Raw genomic sequence first — 18001 nt, forward strand, 5'->3', positions numbered from 1 at the left:
CAGTAGCCTTTGGACCAAAACCCAACTTTCTCACCTAGATTCCAGGTACAGGAAGCCTACTTCCATCTTATTGTCTAGGTTGCGCTGTAGGGAAGTCAATATTTGGTCCTATGTTCTGGAAGAATTCCTTCTGGGATGGGGCCTGAGTCACCTCAGAGTATGTTTTCTTCTCCAGGTTTAGGAAGCAAAAACAGCTCAAGCTTTGCTTGGTGAAATTTTTTCTGCCATGAAACTTTGTTTTCCAAAGATAAAGTCATGCCAGGCCTGGAAGTATATGCCTGCATTCCAGCAGTAGGGGGCAGAGGCAGGGGGATTGTGAGTTCCAGGCCATCCCAGGCTACACAGTAGAAGGGACAACACTAATTCATTCATTTCTTTCCTTCCCTCTCTCCCTCTTCCTCTGTCTTCCTCTCCTCCTCTCTCTCTTCCTCCCTCCCTTCTCGTATTGCTGGGTGTGGAACCCAGCACATGTACCATCACTGAACCGTATTCCCAGATCCTCAAAAACAAGACAAAAAAAAAAAAACCAAAACAAAACAAAAAAAAACCAAAAAAACAGAAAAGTAACACATAGAGTGTATGGCAGAGAAACCGTAGACTGTGTGTCCCTCTGCCAGCAGTGACTGCACCCGTGTCACAGGGGTCGAAAGCCGTGGAGTCCTCCAGGCTTTCGATCTGTGTCTTAGTTACTTTTCTGTTGCTGTGATGATACACTAGGACCAAGGTAACTTACGAAGGAAAGCATCTATTGGGGGCTTACAGTTGTAGAGGTCTAGAGCTCATGACTGTCAGCAGCAGCAAGCAGGCGTGGTGCTGGAGTAGAAGCTGAGAGCTCACATCTTGAGACACAACCGTGAGACAAAGAAAAAGCTTCTGGGAATGGTGTCGGTCTTCTGAAACCTCAAAACCCTCCCCCAGTGGCGTGCCTCCTCCAGGTGTTGAAACTGCCCATGTCCAGCGTGGAAAGCCATGAAGAACTCTAGGCAGGAACTTCTGGCAGGAGCCAGAAGACTGAGCAGGGACCCCTGCCTTTCTCCCTCGCCACAGTTCCGGTGGAGTCCACCGGTGGCTGTTTAGGAGCAGGTGGATCCGAGAGTTCCCGGCCAGCCAGAGATACCTAGGGAGACCTTGTCTCAAGAAACAAGTGCTGGCTGTGGTGGCACATGCTTTCGATTCCAGCACTCAGGAGGTAGAAGCAGGTAGATCTCTGAGTTCTAAGCTAGCCTAGTCTACATAGCAAGGTCCAGGACAGGACAGCCAGGGTACACAGACCCTGTCTTCAAAACAAATACCAGTTTCCCCCTACAAAAAACTGGAGAGACAGCTCAGCTGTTAACTATATTTGCCACACAGCTGTGAGGGCTGGAGTTGGGGTCCTCAGAACCCATGTAAATGCTGGCTGGGTGTGCTGGCCCATCTGTAATTACAGCCTTGGAAGGTAAAGATGGGGGTGGGGTAGCCTTCAGGCAAGCTGGCTAGGTCAAGTCTGGGTTTGAGGTAAAGACTCTGCCTTGGCAAATAAGGTGGGAGAGTGAAGATTCTCGATGTGAGACTTGGGTGTCCATATGCACACAGATGCACACACAGGTGCCCACACCCTGTGAACACGCATGCACGCAGGTACCCCACAAATACACATGGGGAGAAAAGGAATGTTCGAGAGTCAAGGAGGAAAAGCAGGAAGGATTAGAAGGTGGAGCACAAGACTAAAGTCTTGGTGTGAGGGTGGGAGTGACGCAGCAGGCTAAGAGGCTTGCTTCACAAGTGTGGGGACACCCCCCCAATTCACATAATGGAGCACTTCTGTGATCCTGGGGCTCCTATAGCAAGATGGGAGCTGGAGGTAGGGGACTCTTGGAGGCTGGAGGACCAGCCAGCTGGGTGGGTCCAGCAAACATGGTTCTAACGGGTAGAAGGTGGAGACAGACCCCGAGGCTCGGGTTGTGGGACACGCAGATCTCCGGGTTCATCCCTTGCATGGATGCCACACACTAAAAGGCTTTTTCCCTCCTCTCCCCCAGGAAGCCGACTTGGATGCCGAAGTGGAGAACTGCCATCACTTCATGCCGTTTGCAGCCGCCGCCTACGGATGGCCCCTCTACATCTACAGAAACCCGTTCACCGGGCTCTGCAGGATTGGTGGTGACTGGTAGGTCAGCCTAGGGTGAGCCTCTCATGGAATTTCTCTCTAAGAGAAAGCATCCAAGAATAGAATGGAGTCTTAAGTCCTTTTCCTAGAATCTTTCTGGAGCTGTGTCTGTGTCCTGAAATTTCATGCCTTAGCTCTAAGTTTTGAGGTCTCACTATGTTGGTCCTGACTAGCCTGAAAGAAACTCATCATATAGATGAGGCTGCCACCTCTGCCTCCCGAATGCCAGGATTAAAGGCGTGCGCCACGCCTGGCACTTGCAACTTCTGAAAAAGCTTACTGACCCTAGCTGACCCAGAACAGCGCTCAGAACCACGTACAGATGTTGTCACCCTTTATCTACATGTTTCCAGCATTCATGGGGTCGTCACTGTGTAAGGTCACTCTCAACCTGTTGGCGTCTTCAGCAAATGGTTACCACCACACACACATACCTATGTTATTCTGGGCCAGCATGGAGGAGTGGAGCTAGGCGGCCAGGCAGTGGTGGCACACGCCATTAAACCCAGCACTCGGGAGGCAGAGGCTGGCAGAGCTCTCTGAGTTCAAGCCAGCCTGCTCTATAGAGTGAGGTTCAGGACAGCCAGGACTGTTACACAGAGAAACCCCGCCACAAAAACTAAACAGGAAAGAGTGGAGCTATGCATTTGGCTTAGGTTGTAGATGCTGGTTACATGGGAAATACAAGCATATTGAAGCCGGTCCTCTCAAGAGCGGATTAGACTTGAGCAGGTTGGGCGCTGGGTGAAAGGCTGCGCCACCATGCCTGCCTTTTCAGGGCTTATTATTAACTTGATCACATGGTCTGGAAAATGTTTAATCTCTGAAGGCAGGAGGGATTTTGAGGAAACTATTATCACCCACTGTGGTTCTTGGGATTCAGACTCACGTCAGGCTTGGCGGCAGGGACCTTTCCCACTGGGCCAACATCTCATGCTTAATGGATAAAGGTCTGCTAGCAACTTGGCTGAATTTCCTCAGGACGTTCATTGTAGTAAAATTATAAAAATCAATACTCTAATTGGTTGCTAACTGACTGGTAACTTGAATACGCAGTAATGTGTATGTGTGTAATATCTGACAGTGGTATATGTCCAAACGCGTGTGCATGTTCACATGCGTGTGTAGGGTTTGGAGACCAGAGGAGGATGTCTGTGTCCTGCCGTCCTTCTCTCCACTTTACTCTCTCAGGACAGGGTCCTCCTGACTCCACCCATCACCTCGCAGTTCCAGCTGGGTTCCAGGACTTTCACAGCCTCGCCTGGCACAGGGCATGGGTTCTGTGGATTCGAACTCTGATCCTCTTGCACAGCCTGTGCTCTTCACCCACTGAACACCAGCCCTACTCTTTTCCTTGCTGCTCGAACCCAGGCCTTGCTCCTGCTGGGAAAGCAGCCTCACATTAAGCCCAGCCCTCAGCCACCAGGTCCAGATTTAGCATCCCTTTGTTCTTACTTCAGTCAATCACGACTAGAGTGGGTGGGAACTTGCTGTTTTTCTCAAATCACCATTTCTTCTGCTGTGCAGCAAGATCCTTGGTATCACTTCCAACACATGCTTCTTGCTTCATCCACAGCCATGGTTCATTACTGTCATTTCTATAATTAGTATTTGGTATTCACATGCCCCGGCCTGACTTTGCAGGCTGGTTCCTGTGTCCTTTTGATGGGTCCCTGTCACTTTCTGAGCACTTCCCTAGTTACCTGTTTTGTTTTTTGGTGATTTTGAGGCAGGATGTCATGTAGCCAAGGATACCCTTGGCCTCCTGATCCTCCTGCCTCCACTTCCCAAGTGCTAGGGTTACAGGCTCATGCCGCCACACATGGCCTCTTCCTGCATTTCTGATGGAAATATTTCAGGTTTTATTTATCATTAACATGTGCCTGAGATGTGTGTGGGTATGTGTATGCCACAGCAAACGACAGTGCTGTCTTCTGACCTCCTCCTGCCTCACCGTGGGCTCTGGGAGGGAACTCGTGTGAAATCACTCACCACGCACCTTTAACCACTGAGCCATCTTGGCTTTGATGGAAGGATCCTGATGAAAGGAGTTGAAATTGCATCCTTTGCTTGCCCTGGAGTGGTTTCTGCCCTTCACCCTGCAAGGTGGAGATGCTAATTAGAAACCAAGATCTAAGTGCTTGGCGTCCATCCCTCTGGGGCGTTGCGGCCTGCAGGACTTCCTGGTCGACAGTTTGACAGTTCAAGAAAAAAAGTTGAGTTACATATGTGTGTGTGTCCATGGATGTCAGAGCAGAGGGCAACTTGTAGGAGTTTATTCTCTCTGTCTGTCATGTAGATCTCATCCCAGGGATTGAACTCAGGTCATGAGACTTGGCAGCAGGTGCCTTTACCTGCTGAGCCATTTTCTTGACCCGACACAGAAGTTTGGCATGACCTTTCCCATATTGTATCTGTCACTTTACCCTCTGCAAGCCCTTGAACCCAGCCACAGGGCAGTCTGTTCTCATGCTTGATCCCCAGTGCTCCCGAAGTCACACAGGCAATCCTTGTGTCTTTCCTGGTCATGGGGCTGGAGAGGTGGCATGGTCAGTGTCATGCTTGCTGTTCAGGCAGGAGGCCTGGAGCTCAAAGCCCCTCATCCACATGAGAAAGCTTGTTCCGACTCTGCCTGTGTCCCCTGTGGTGGGGGTGAGGTAGAGAGACAGGAGGATCCCTGGGGCTTGCTGGCCTCCAGCCTAGCTCCAGTTCCGTGAGAAGCCCTATCTCAAAGGAATTAACACAGATGAGAGAGTAGGATATGACCTCCTCTGGCCTCCATGGATGCATGGACATGCATATGTGCACACACCCACACACACAGATGAATGAATGAATGCATGGTCGTGCACATGTGCACACACAAACACACAGAGATGAATGAATGAATGCATGGGCCTGCCCGTGTGCACACATAAACACACAGATGAATGAATGAATGAATGAATGAATGCATGCATGGTCGTGTACATGTGCACACATAAACACACAGAGATGAATGAATGAATGCATGGGCCTGCACATGTGCACACATAAACACACAGAGATGAATGAATGAATGAATGCATGGGCCTGCACATGTGCACACATAAACACACAGATGAATGAATGAATGCATGGGCCTGCACATGTGCACACACAAACACACAGAGGTGAATGAATGAATGAATGAATGCATGGTCGTGCACATGTGCACAAACACAGATAATGAATGAATGAATGCATGGGCTTGCACATGTGCATACACAGACACACAAAGATGAATGAATGCATGTACATGTACACACACACAGACACACAGAAATGAATAAATGCATGGGCCTGCACATGTGCGCACACACATAGAGACATGAAAGAAAAGAAGAAAAGAAGAGTCAGGAATGTAGCTCAGTGAAAAAGTGTTTACCCCATGTGCAAGACCATGGATTCCATTCCCTGCGACTTGAGAAACTGTTCTTAGACTGTCTTAGAAGTGGTCAGCCCTCCCCCACCCTGAATTTCCTAGATAAATCCTAGAGGGGGCCCAGACTGCCAGTCAGCTTTGTCTTCCCTTCAGCTGCAGAAGCAGAGAGACGGAGTATGACGCAGTTGACGGGGACCAGCACAACTGCCACTTTGCCTCCATCCTGAAGACGACCGGGCTGCAGTACCGGGACTTCATTCACATCAGCTTTCACGACAAGGTGCTGTCTCAGACGGGGTGTCCAGATGTGGGTCCGAGAGTCCTCTGGGATCTAGTGGGAGGAGTGTGTGTGTGCACATGCATGCATGCGTGCGTATGGGTACTGGGTGTTGAACTCAGGCTATCAGGCTTAGCGGTGAATATCTCAGTCACTGAACCATCTTGCATCCCCAGCCTCCTTTTTACTTTTTATTTCTAAATGTTCTAAGTTGCCTATATGCTGGCCCAGAGCTTAGCCTGTGACCCAAATAGGCCTTCAATTTGCTTTCCTTCAACCTCAGCCTCAGCTTCTTAAACAGCTGGGATACAAGCCTGTACCACAAGGCCTGGAATGGAAGTCACACTCCAGTGTATGCTCGCGCGCGCGCACACACACACACACACACACACACACACACACACACACACACCCCTACCTGCCTACCACCTTCAAATCTGTGGTTAGCATTGCTCAGCAGCTCTCCAACTTCTTCTCTACTGCAAAACCTGGTAGAGGGCAACTGTTTTCAGACTCTGTGACCCACAGAATCTCTTGGCAGAACTAAGTCTTCTACAGTCGGGCTAGTGAGATGACTCAGTGGGTAAAGGTGTCTGCCTCCAAGCCTGAGGACTTGAGTTCAATCTCTGGGACCCATACAATAGAAGGGGAACAAGCTCCCTCAGGTTGTCTTCTAATTTCTTCACACATGCTGTGTGACACACACATGCTCATGCGCCCGCACACACACCCTCACATTATAAATGTAATTTAAAGAAAAAAACCTGAAGTTGCAGGTATGGTGGTGTGTACAACCCCAGCACTTGGGAGACAGGAGGATAGAGAAACCAGGTCACAGACACGCAGGTTTCTTTGTTGGTGGTGGTGCTCTGTGACCCGTGGGTCAGGCCTTGTGCTGGCTTCTTCTCTTCCAGGTCTATGAGCTGCCCTTCATAGTGGTTCTGGATCACAGAAAAGAGGCCGTGGTGGTTGCTGTGAGAGGAACCATGTCTCTCCAGGTAATGACGCCGTGTTTGACAGGTTCAGATCTGGGCACTGTTGGGGAGCAGAGAGTGAGCCATGGGTGGGTGCTGAGGCAGAGGAAATCTTCGTTAGGAACAGAGAAAGCCACTGTGAGGTAACCAGGGGAAGCACTGGAGCCAGGAAGTGAACGTGGGTTGTGGAACACCGACTTGATGAAACACAGGGAGGTGGTTCCCACTTAATGGCCAGCTGTTGGCAGCGGAGGTGCCAACACATTCCAAGACAGTCTACAGGGATACCGGCTTGGTCGTCTCCTGCTGACCCTCTTTAGATGTGCCTAGATGAGCCCCAAGCCTGAGTAGCCCGCCCTCTAATTCCTGCACCCAGAGCCAGATAGGATGGTGGGGTCAGCCTTCCGTGAGAAGACATGCTGGGCCGTGTGGTGGGACACTCCTGTAATCCCACCTCCGGAGGCTGAGGCAGAAGGATTCCAAGTTTGAGTCCTGCTTGGGCTACAGAGTAAGACTGAATTTTGAAGAAGTGGGAGGGGCAGCTTGGAGACGTTCGACGGTAAAGTGCGCTGAGGGGAACGGTGAGGATCTGCGTAAGGTCCCTGGAACCCACGTAAAACCCAGGGGCGGTACCGCGTCTGTGGTCCCAGCTTTCCTGCAGCAGAATGGGAGATGAAAACAGGAGACTCTAGAATCCCAAGGGCCAGATAGCCTGGCGTCTACGCCGGCTGACAAGGGACCCTACCTCAAGCCAGGTGGAGGTGAAGGCTGACATGGAGCACGTCTCTGATCTGACCGCCGTACCTGGGCTGTGGCACACGTGCACCTGCGTTCATACACAAACATGCACACGCACTCATACACAACACACAAAGACTTAAAAAAATAGTCACGTACTCTCAAGTTCCTTTGGGGGTTCTCTCAGGCCCTCCCTTCCTCCAGTCACCATGTGCTGCCTCTTCTGGATGCAGCGAGCCCTTTGTCCACCTCCAGTCCTCTCCCGCCTCCACTTCTTGTCCTGCTCTCTTCCCTCTTTCAGCATCTGCTTTCTGGTTTCTTGTCTGCCACCCCCACTCTCACTTCCTGGTTCTCCCAGGAGGCCCAGGAAGGACCAGTGTGACTGCTGAGTATGCAGAACAGGCCTAGAATCCAGACACTTTGAAGGCTGAAACAGAGGATTTTAAAGTTAGGGCCAGCCTGAGCAACTTAGACCCTATATCAAAATAAAACAGGGCTGAAGAGATGGCTCAGCCCTAGAGCACTGACTGCTCTTTCAGAGGATCTAAGTTCGATTCCCAGCACCTACATGGCAGCTCGCAGTCATCTGTAACTCCATTTCCAGGGGATCAGGCGTGCATATGGTATACAGACACACAAGTAAACACATAAAGAAATAATAATAAAGAGGGCTGGGCTGGACATGCTAGTGCCACAACTTTAATTCTAGCCCTTGGGCGGCAGAGGCAGGCAGATCTCTGAGAGTTAGAGGCCAGCCTGGTCTACTGAGTGAGTTCTAGACCAGCCAAAGCTACATCGTGAGGCCTGGTCTAAGAAAAGATTCCTGGGCCATGTCATGCAGCAGGGGAGCACCTGCCTGGCATCTCCCTTTCAGACTCAGGGCAGAACACCTAACATACCGTGTGGAAGGCGGGCGTTCAGCCCATTATCTGTTATTAGTATTGCCCACTACTCCTTGCTCAGTCGATCGTCTTAGCTCTCACAGCCTCAGGCTCTCTAACTAGGTCCTTTCCCAGCCCTTGTTTTGACCATTTGGTTCCCTGCACCGAAAGAAAGGTTTCCCGTCATCTCGGTCATCCTAGTCAATCCGTTTTCTTTCCTGTGTAGCCCCCAAGTGTCCCCAAGTGCTGGAACGAAAGCGTGCACCCAGCACAGCCTGTTCCAGTCTCTCCTCCATGCTGTGCACAGGCCTCAGCGTTTTCCTTCCTCCTCCAGAAACCTCCAGTACACACGGCTTTCCTCCGAGTGCTCGTTCCCTGCCAGCCTGTTGGGTGCTCTGTGAGCTGTCCCAGTCTGTACACAGCACTAAGAGTGCCAGGAGTCCCCAGTGGGTCGCTTGTAGAAGTAAGCCAGGCATGCGGTACTTGCCTACAGTCCCAGCATGGGAGTCAGGAGTTCAAAGCCGGTCACAAACAGAAACCAAAACAGCATGGAGCCCAGGGAGGATGGTTACTCTGCTTCCCTCCAGGTTCAGCCCGGCCACTCACCCTCTCCCCTGTCAGCATCTTTGTTGTTTAGTGAGCCATTGTGTGTGTGTTCCAGGGCAGAAACAGGGCTTTGCTCAAACCCTAATTTGTGCTCTGGGCTGGGAAGATCAGTGTGCAAGACAAAGGTGTTTCTAGATGTCCCTTCTATCACCGCCATTCCTGCCTGGCACCCCGCCAGCTTCCTGCCTCAGCTATTGTAGAGGCTGGACACATCTCTCTCAGCAGTCTGACCGCTCTGGGTCCCTGTCCTCAGTCTCCACACATGCCACCTTCACCCGCCGTGCAGCTTCACAGGCTGACATTGCTGTGCCCACATTCCCAGGATGTCCTGACTGACCTGTCTGCAGAGAGTGAGAACATCGAGCTGGAGGCAGAGCTGCAGGACTGTGTGGCCCACAAGGTATGTTTGTGTTGAGAGGGACGTCTCAAAGAGATGGAGTAACGTGGCTGAAGCCGGAGGATGGACTGTCAGATCAACACTTGAGGCGGGCTGTCTTTCCTTCCCTCTTTTTTGTTTTTTCTTCTGGTTTTTCAACACAGTTTTTCTCTGTGTAGCCCTGGTTGTCCTGGAACTCACTTTGTAGACCAGGCTGGCCTTGAACTCACAGAGATCCACCTTCCCCTGCCTCCCAAGTGCTGAGATTAAAAGCATGTGCCACCACCACCCAGCCTCAGCCTCCTTTTTTTAGGCACGAGTCCCATGTAGCCCAAGCTGGCCTATAGCTAACTTGCGTTCCTCTCGCATCCACTGTCTGGATATGAGGATTCCGGGTTAGGGTGGCACCCAGAGTCTGATGCGGGCTGGACAAGCATCTAGAAACTGAACTGCAGCCACAGTCACTTCCCCTCTAATTAAAAGCTGATATCTTCGTGGGAAAGTGCTTGGTCCCGCCAGAGCAGCAGAGCAAGAGCTCCAGCCGTGTGGGCGGCACAGGCTGGATGGACAGCTCACTCCCACAAGTTCTCTGTGGATGTGGCCAGAGCCTAGTTCTGTTTCTCTCTTCCTTTTCTGTGGGGGTGAGTGGGGCAGAGTTCCTCTTGGAGGAGGAAAACCCCACCTCAGATGGATGTGTGCGTATGAAATGGTTTTTAAACATTGTAAAGTGAGTGTAATAACTCCAGACATGGAGAGTCTTGGGTAGAAGAACCATGAGTTAATTTCAGGCTACACAGCAAGGTCCAGGCCATTGTGAGCTTTGGAACCTTCTCTCAACAAACCAGAAAACATGATGGATGGGAAGACAGATGCGTGGATGGGTGGGTGGGTGATGGGTAGGTGGGTGGATGGGTAGATGGAGGGATAGATGAATGGATAGATGGGCGGGTAATGGGTGGATGGGTGGGTGAGTGGGTGGACGGGTAGATGGAGGATAGATGAACGGATGGATGGATGGGTAGATGGGTGGGTGGGTGAGTGGGTGGATGGGTAGATGGAGGGATAGATGAATGGATGGATAGATCAGTGGTAGATGGATATGTGGATGCTGGATGGGTGGATTACATTTATCATTTTAACCGTTTGTGTCATTGCCATCATGTGTTTATACAATGTTGTATGCCCGTCTTTTCTGTCTATACCCTAATTTTTTTTTTTTTTTTTTTTTTTTCGAGTCAGGGTTTCTCTGTGGTTTTGGAGCCTGTTCTGGAACTAGCTCTTGTAGACTAGGCTGTTCTCGAACTCACAGAGATCCGCCTACCTCTGCCTCTCAAGTGCTGGGATTAAAGGCATGCGCCACCACCGCCTGGCCTATACCCTAATTTTTGATGAACCCTGATGTTGGCTCTGGGCTTACTAAACGCTAACGGCCCCACTCCCAGCTCTGATATCCTACCCTCTCTCCTTGTGAGGTTGCGTCTTCTGGTGTTCATCTTTGTGTGTGTGTGTGTTCCTATGTGTGTGCAGGTTCACGTACATGTGTGTATATGTGCATATAAAGGTCAGAGGTTGACGCTGGCTGTCTTTTCCAATTGCTTCCCACCTTATATTTTGAGATAGGGTATCCCTAAACCTAGATTGGGTGTTTAAATCCGTTCAGTTGAATGGGGCCAGGGGAATGGCTCAGCGAGTGAAGTGCTGGCCAGGCAGGTGTGAGGATCTAAATTTGGATCTCCAGCATTCATGTGTAAGTGTGCATCTGTGATGTCAGCACCGGACGGGTGGAAGCAGACTAAGTCTGGGCCATGCTGCCTGGCCAGCACAGGGTAAACAATAAGTGGGCACCTGCAGTCTCCACTCTGGGAAGATGGAGGTGGAAAATCCCAGAAGCTCTAGAACCGACCAGCATAGACAAAAGGCTAACAACAAGAAACCGTCTGAAATTAAAGGCAAGGCCCAACACCGGGGGTGTCCTCAGACCTGCACTTGCCTGCTGTGACAAGTGTGAATCCACACTCGTGTACATGAACACTAATGTACACACACAAGAGAGGGAGAGAGACGGGGGGTGGCCTTCTTCAGAGCTGTACCCACTAATGGTATTGTTATTTCAAACAATAATCGTGTTAGCAACTGTTTATGATCACCAGATACTACTACAACAGGGCCAGGGGTGTGGCCGAGTCAGCAGAGTGTTTGCTCAGCATGTATGGAGCCCCGGGTTCAGTGCCCAGCATCACGTGAACTGGGTGTGGTGGTGCACACCTTCAGCACTCAGGGGGCAGCAGTAGGAGACTTGGAAGCTTAAGGCTTGGCGACATGTGAGTGAGTCTGAGGCTTGGACTACACAAACAGATCCCTGTAAATAAATAAGAAAATCCTCCTTTTCTCCAGTCTGCCCATCTTTCATAACTCATATCAGTCTTGCTGTAGTTCTCAAAATAGTATCTTTTCAAATGGTATTTTTATTTCCCTGGGTGCACACACGCCTGCCTGTCTGTATGGGTGCCATACGTCTGCAGTGACCACCCAGGCCAGAAGAGGGCATCAGATGCCTGGCATTAGAGCTACAGGCAGGGGTGACTCACCTGGTCAGGAGCTGGAAATCAGCAAATGCCCTTAACCCCTGAGCCACTTCTCTGGCCCCCAAAGTAGTTTTTTATTCTTCCGTATCTTTGTTGACACTACCAGCCATATCCTGTTCGCTGTTAAACGGGCAACCAGACTTTAACAGAGCTCTCTGGAAACAGTTCTGTTTGGTTCTCGTGCACAACATCACCCTCATGTGGGGCATTCATTGCCGCATCTGCCTTTCCAACTAAGAGTTAGCTGCAAGGCTGGAGAGATAGATGGCTCAGCCGTTATAAACACTAGCTGCCCTTCCAGAGGACCAGGGTTCGACTCCCAGAACCCACATAGCAGCTCACAACTGTCTGTAACTCCAGTTCCAGAAAATTAAAAAGAAAGAAAGGAAAAAGAGTAAACCGCAAAACCAGAGCTCCTGGCTCACTTTGGGGGTCTTTCATCACCACATAACCTGTAAGTGTGCCCCACTCTAAATTGCTCTCTTCCCGTCAGCTGCAGCTCAATGAGAAGCACTAATAAATAGCTTTCCCAAGGTCCTCTGCTTTCTTCTGTTTGTGATCTTTCAGTTTGAAGACACCACACACACACACAAAGTGCAAGGCCTGGCTGACTTATATATCAAATTGAGAGCCAGACTGGCAACTTTAAAACCATCTCAAAAAAAAAATACTTTTTAGACATATTTATGTATGTGTCCATGTGCACATGCCCATGCGGACCAGAATTGGGCAACGGATCCCCTCAAGCTGGTGCCTGTGGGCTACCTAATGTGGGTGTGAGGAACTGAACTCTGGTCACTGACAGAAGCACTCTTCATCATTGGTCTATTTCTCCGGCCCATAAAAACAAGTTCTAAAGGGTCTGGTATAATTCAGTGGTAGATTGCTTGCCCAGCATACACGAGGGCCCCCAGCTTCAATCCCCAGTCCTTAGAGGATTCAACGTCGTGTGTCGTGCAGCTACGGACTAGCACACAGAACTACAGATGTGCCTGCTGCATAAATGGGTGTTCCTGGTGACACCCACTGGCTTAGATACATACCAGCGTCCACTTCCTGGCAGCCAGCCTCTGGGACATAGGCCCAGAGTGTATCAGTGAACAGTAGGCCAGAGACCGCCTTCCGAGCCACACTGACCTCACCCCATCTATTCCTCCAGGGAATTGCTCAAGCAGCCAGGTACATTTACCGCAGACTGGTCAACGATGGGATTCTGAGCCAAGCCTTCAGTGTCGCTCCGGTGAGATCGGTTCATTCTTCTATTTTCTGTTACTGTCACGGTCCATCTGTTCTTCTGGGCCTCAACTCCCTCTGCCTTCCGTCCCCCAGGAGTACCGGCTCGTTCTGGTGGGGCACAGCCTAGGAGCCGGAGCTGCGGCCCTGTTAGCCATCATGCTCCGGAAGGCCTACCCACAAGTCCGTGCATATGCCTTCTCGCCACCCAGGGGGCTCCTGAGGTAAGGCTTCACTCTCTGCAGGACAGTCAAGCAGGTGCTCTTTCATTCACATAACTGAATTACCTCTCCTCCCCAGAAGTGTGTTGTGACACACTGTAATGCTGACGTGTGGCATCCCTGAAGCCTGGGCTAGCCTACTGCTGTCACTCCAGCTCTGGAGAAGCTGCGGTGGGAAGCTTACATGGTGAAGGTTTCTCTCCGGCCACATGGCAGGTTAGACCCTGAGCTGCCTGAAACCCTGTATCAAAAGGGCAAAGAAAGACTATGGAGCTGAAGAAAGACTATGTAAATTGAACACGGTGCTGCATGCCTATGATGCAGGCACTCAGAAGGCAGAGGCAAGAGAATTACAGTCCTTAGAGAAGCCCGGCCAAGAGCTCTAATTTCCTGCGTAGCCCAGGCTGGCCTGGAACTGGCTGCGGGGCTGAGGGGAGACATTGAACTGATCCTTGTGCCTCGGCCTCCATAGTGGCTGGGATTATTACCGGCTAAATGATAGATTTCTAAGGTTCCTTTTGTTGCTTTTTAAAGATCTTTTTTGTGTGCACACGTGAGCAGGTACCTGCAGAGGAGAGGCATTGGGACACATACTTGTAGCAATTGTGAACTGTCCAGCTGGGGACTGGGAACCAGGGTCCTCTGGGAGAGCTGGGTGTGCTTTGAAGCATCTCTCCAGCTCCTAAAAGTTGGTTTTTAGGACTAGAAATGTAGTTTAATGGTACATCACTTGTCTACCATCCACTTAAAAAGAAAAGAAACTTCAAACTCTATGTGTGTCTGAGTCTACTGCGTCTGTGCAGCTGTCTGTGGGAGCCAGCAGAGGGCGTCCATTCTCCTGCGCGCGTGCCTAGAGTGCTTGTCCTCCACCACTAAGCACGTTTCCGGCCTCAAATCTTTCCCTTTTTTTCATGTTTTAACTGCATTTCTTTGCAGGAGCATGCATGTGTGTCTGTGTGGGTGTGTTTATGCCATGGAGGCGTCCGTCCTCTTCCACTGTCCGTGTCCCAGGGGTTGAACTCAGAGCATCAGGCTTGGCAGCAAGTGTTTTTACCTGCCGAGCCCTTTTGTAACAGAGAATCCACACATACTCTGCCTGCCATGTGAGCCTCCCCTGCTGCCTGCTCCTCCCCTGACCCCAGCTGTGCGCTTCTGATCCATGGTAGCCCCGAGTGGCACATCACTGCCACCTGGCATCCATCATGTGTGTGGGCGTCACCTGGACCACGCGCATTCTCTGGGGCTGAGCAAACAGGACGTTTATGAGCTGGACCTGTTTTCCCGCTAGCTGAGCATGCTGACTGGACATGTAAGCTTTGCCTTGCTTATAAAAGAAATCCGTCTACAGCAAAAAAGACTAAAACTAATTAAGGATTAAAACAATAAAAGGTAAAAACAGAACTGAAAAAAAAACCTACTATATAGCCATCAAAATATTTGAGAAATACAGCTGGGCAGTGGTGGTGCACATCTTTAATCCCAGCACTCAGGAGGCAGAGGTAGGTGGGTCTCTGAGTTTGAGGCCAGCCTGGTCTACAGCATGAGTTCCAGGACAACTAGGGCTACATGGAAAAACCCTGTCTCAAAAAAAAAAGGGGGGGGGGCTGGAGAGATGGCTCAGTGGTTAAGAGCACTGTCTGATCTTCCAGAGGTCCTGAGTTCAATTCCTAGCAACCACATGGTGGCTCCAAACCATCTGTAAAGAGATCTGGCGCCCTCCTCTGGTGTGTGGGTATAAATGGAGGCAGAAAGTTGTATACATAATAAATAAATCTTTTTAAAAAAAATGAAAAATGCAGAAAACAGATCTTTTGTTTTGGTTTATGTGTTAGTTTTTGAAGGCAGGATTTCTCTGTGTAACAGCCCTAGCTGCCCTAGAACTAGCTCTTGCAGACCAGGCTGGCCTCAAACTCAAGAGATCCGCCTGCCTCTGTCTCCTAAATACTGGGATTAAAGGCATGCGCCGCCACTACCACCCAGCTTGATTTTTGTTTGTGAGACAGGGTCCCTATGTAGCCTTTGCTTGAAGTTGAACTCAGACATCAACCTGCCTCTGCCTCCTCTAGTGCTGGGATTAAAGATGTGCACCGTCACACCTGGCAAAAGGTCACTAAGATTAGATCTGATTCAGAGGGCATGGTTTTAGCACTCCATATACTTCCTGTTGGCCACACTCACTCACCATCTCACCCCTCAGTGTTGGCAGTAACAGCCATTTCCTTAGATGGACTTTCTCAGAGGGCAGGTAATAGAAAGTAGGCTTCCTTTCCTCCTGCACTGATTAGCTGAAAATAACGTAAAGAACTTGTCAGGTATCTGCTTGTGATGAGGTAAAGTTTGTGCCAGAAAAATAGGAGTGATGCAGAAATATTGTGGGTTTGCTTTTTGGTTTTGATGAGACAGTCTCACAGTGTAGCCTAGCCTGGCCTAAATTGCATGTAGCCCAGGCTAGCCTCAGGCTCTTGGTGATCTTCCTGCCTCAGTCTCCCAAGGGCTGAGACTATAGGTGTGCTCCAGAAGAGAACCCTGCTCAGTAGGAAAAATACACTATGAGCTTGATTTTAGGGACTGCTTTTATTATTTAACTTTTCTAATTTAGTACACAGGATATCAACATAGTTCCAGACAATTCTATAAAGCCAGTATTCATGCTATTTTCTGTTCTCATTCTCTCAGAAAAAAAAAAATCCTTTCACACCAGAAGTAGAAATTTCTTAGATGACTTTCACCTTTATATTTTATTTACATATTTACTTTTTAGTGATTTCTAGATAGGGTCTTAACTGTGTAGCCCAGGCTAGTCCCAGTTCTCAGTCCTTCTCCCTCTACTGCTTAAGTGCTAAATGGGATTACAAGCTAGCTAGCCTTGAATTCAGTCTAGCCCTGGTGGGTACGTCTTCTTGCCTTACCCTCCGAGTGTCTGGAATCACAGGCCTGACCGCACTGGGCCAGCTTCTGTCCTGCAGATACACACTGCAGTGGCTAGCCTTTTACCTCTGCCTGCTCATATATTGCCAGGGCACCTCGGTAGATTGTGCCATTGGGGCCTTCTGGGTCACAGGGATCATTTGGTGATTTAGCTGTACCATGCCCTGGGGTCCCCATGTCACGTTTCTCTGTTAGAAGATTGGAATGTGACACCAACATCTGCCCTGGCAGCTGTTTATTCTCTCTGAAGCCTGCAGCAACAGAACCTAGACGGACTTAGCTTGTCTCTCACTTGAATTTCCAGCAAATCCCTTTACGAACACTCCAAAGACTTCATCGTGTCACTTATCCTAGGAATGGATGTCATTCCCAGGTCAGTGTCCCTCAAGTGGCCCACGGGGTCGGGGTTGTTGGCAACACCGGGTACTGAGATTATTTTTTACCAACCAGGTTAAGCGTGACCAACATGGAGGACCTGAAGAGAAGGATCCTGCGAGTGATTGCTAACTGCAACAAGCCGAAGGTAAGCACTTAGCCAGGGTTAGGCGAGGGTCCGCGTGGAGGCAGGCAGAGCGGCTCAGCAGTCTCTAGACCCAGCACACTGATGCTCGCGTCTCCTCCATGTCTGGGATTCTGTGTGCAGGAGTCACAGAGCGGCACTTAGGAAAGAAACCCTTGCCCATCTCCTCTGTGCTCTCAGTCACATGGTCCCAGGCTTCCAGTAAGGCCGACACATACGGACTCTTAAGAGGTTCTAGGAGGCCGGCAAGATGGCTCTGTGGGGAAAGGCGTTTGCTGCCAGACTGACCTGCATTCAGTCCTCATGGTGGAGGGGGAGGACCTCCCTGAAGTCCTCATCTCCATACGCATACAATTAGCTAAATAAATGTAATGGGAATATTTTAATGGCAGAAACTTGAGAGAGTGTAGCTCAGTGGTAGAGCACTTCCCTAGCCTTCAGGAGGTTCTAGGTTCAAACCTACACACACAGGAAGAGAAAGTGTATTCGCCGATAGGAGCTGACAGACATGAGGTGGTGTAATGGTGTTGGCCTCTAACCCAGCTGCCGGGAGACTGAGGTAGGACTGCCAAAAATCTGAGGCCAAGAGGAAAAGGAAGCCAGGGAGGGGGCAGGGGCTAGAGCCCAGCGGTAGAAGAGCTGCCCAGCATGTTCGAGGCCCTAGTCGTTGCCTGCTATTGGGGTAAGTTTGAAAAAGGGAGGGCCAGCGAGACAGCGGGCTTGCCATGTGGCACTAAGCCCAGTTGGAGTCCAGTCCCTGGAACCCAGGGGGTAGACAGCCAGCTCCTTTTGTCCTGTGACCCCCCAAACACACGCACGCGCGCACACACACACACACACACACACACACACACACACACACACACACGGCATGTTATCACAGGAACACACAAAAGAAGTAGGATTAAAAACAGTATTCTTAAAGAACAGGTATGTATTAACGGGAAATCTTGACAATATTCAAAAAAGTGTATGCTGAAGTGTGGTTTTATCTGGGTAATGGGACTCCTGGTGCTTTACCTTTTCAATTTGGTTGTTTTATCAGAATTTTAATATTCACTTTTTTGTTTTTTTTTTTTTTTTTTGTTTTTCAATACAAGGTTTCTCTTT

The 18001-nt window shown here is 50.0% G+C and overlaps 1 protein-coding gene across 1 annotated transcript in view; it reads left to right on the forward strand.

Annotated features, from left to right (window-relative positions):
* The window catches only part of Daglb (diacylglycerol lipase beta), a 33991-nt gene extending 16112 nt beyond the window's left edge, over nt 1-17879 (forward strand). The window contains exons 6-13 of the mRNA XM_050124407.1: nt 2022-2149; nt 5706-5832; nt 6744-6827; nt 9351-9428; nt 13149-13229; nt 13319-13446; nt 16676-16744; nt 16822-17879. Of these exons, the coding sequence (XP_049980364.1) occupies nt 2022-2149; nt 5706-5832; nt 6744-6827; nt 9351-9428; nt 13149-13229; nt 13319-13446; nt 16676-16744; nt 16822-16906 (780 nt within the window). The 3' untranslated portion in view covers nt 16907-17879. The remainder of the gene's footprint in view (nt 1-2021; nt 2150-5705; nt 5833-6743; nt 6828-9350; nt 9429-13148; nt 13230-13318; nt 13447-16675; nt 16745-16821) is intronic.
* Nucleotides 17880-18001: the final 122 nt, after the last annotated feature.

The sequence above is a fragment of the Alexandromys fortis genome, unplaced genomic scaffold, assembly GCF_014885135.2.
Source record: "Alexandromys fortis isolate MF-2015 unplaced genomic scaffold, M_Fortis_MF-2015_v1.1 scaffold_227, whole genome shotgun sequence".
NCBI lineage: Eukaryota > Metazoa > Chordata > Mammalia > Rodentia > Cricetidae > Alexandromys > Alexandromys fortis.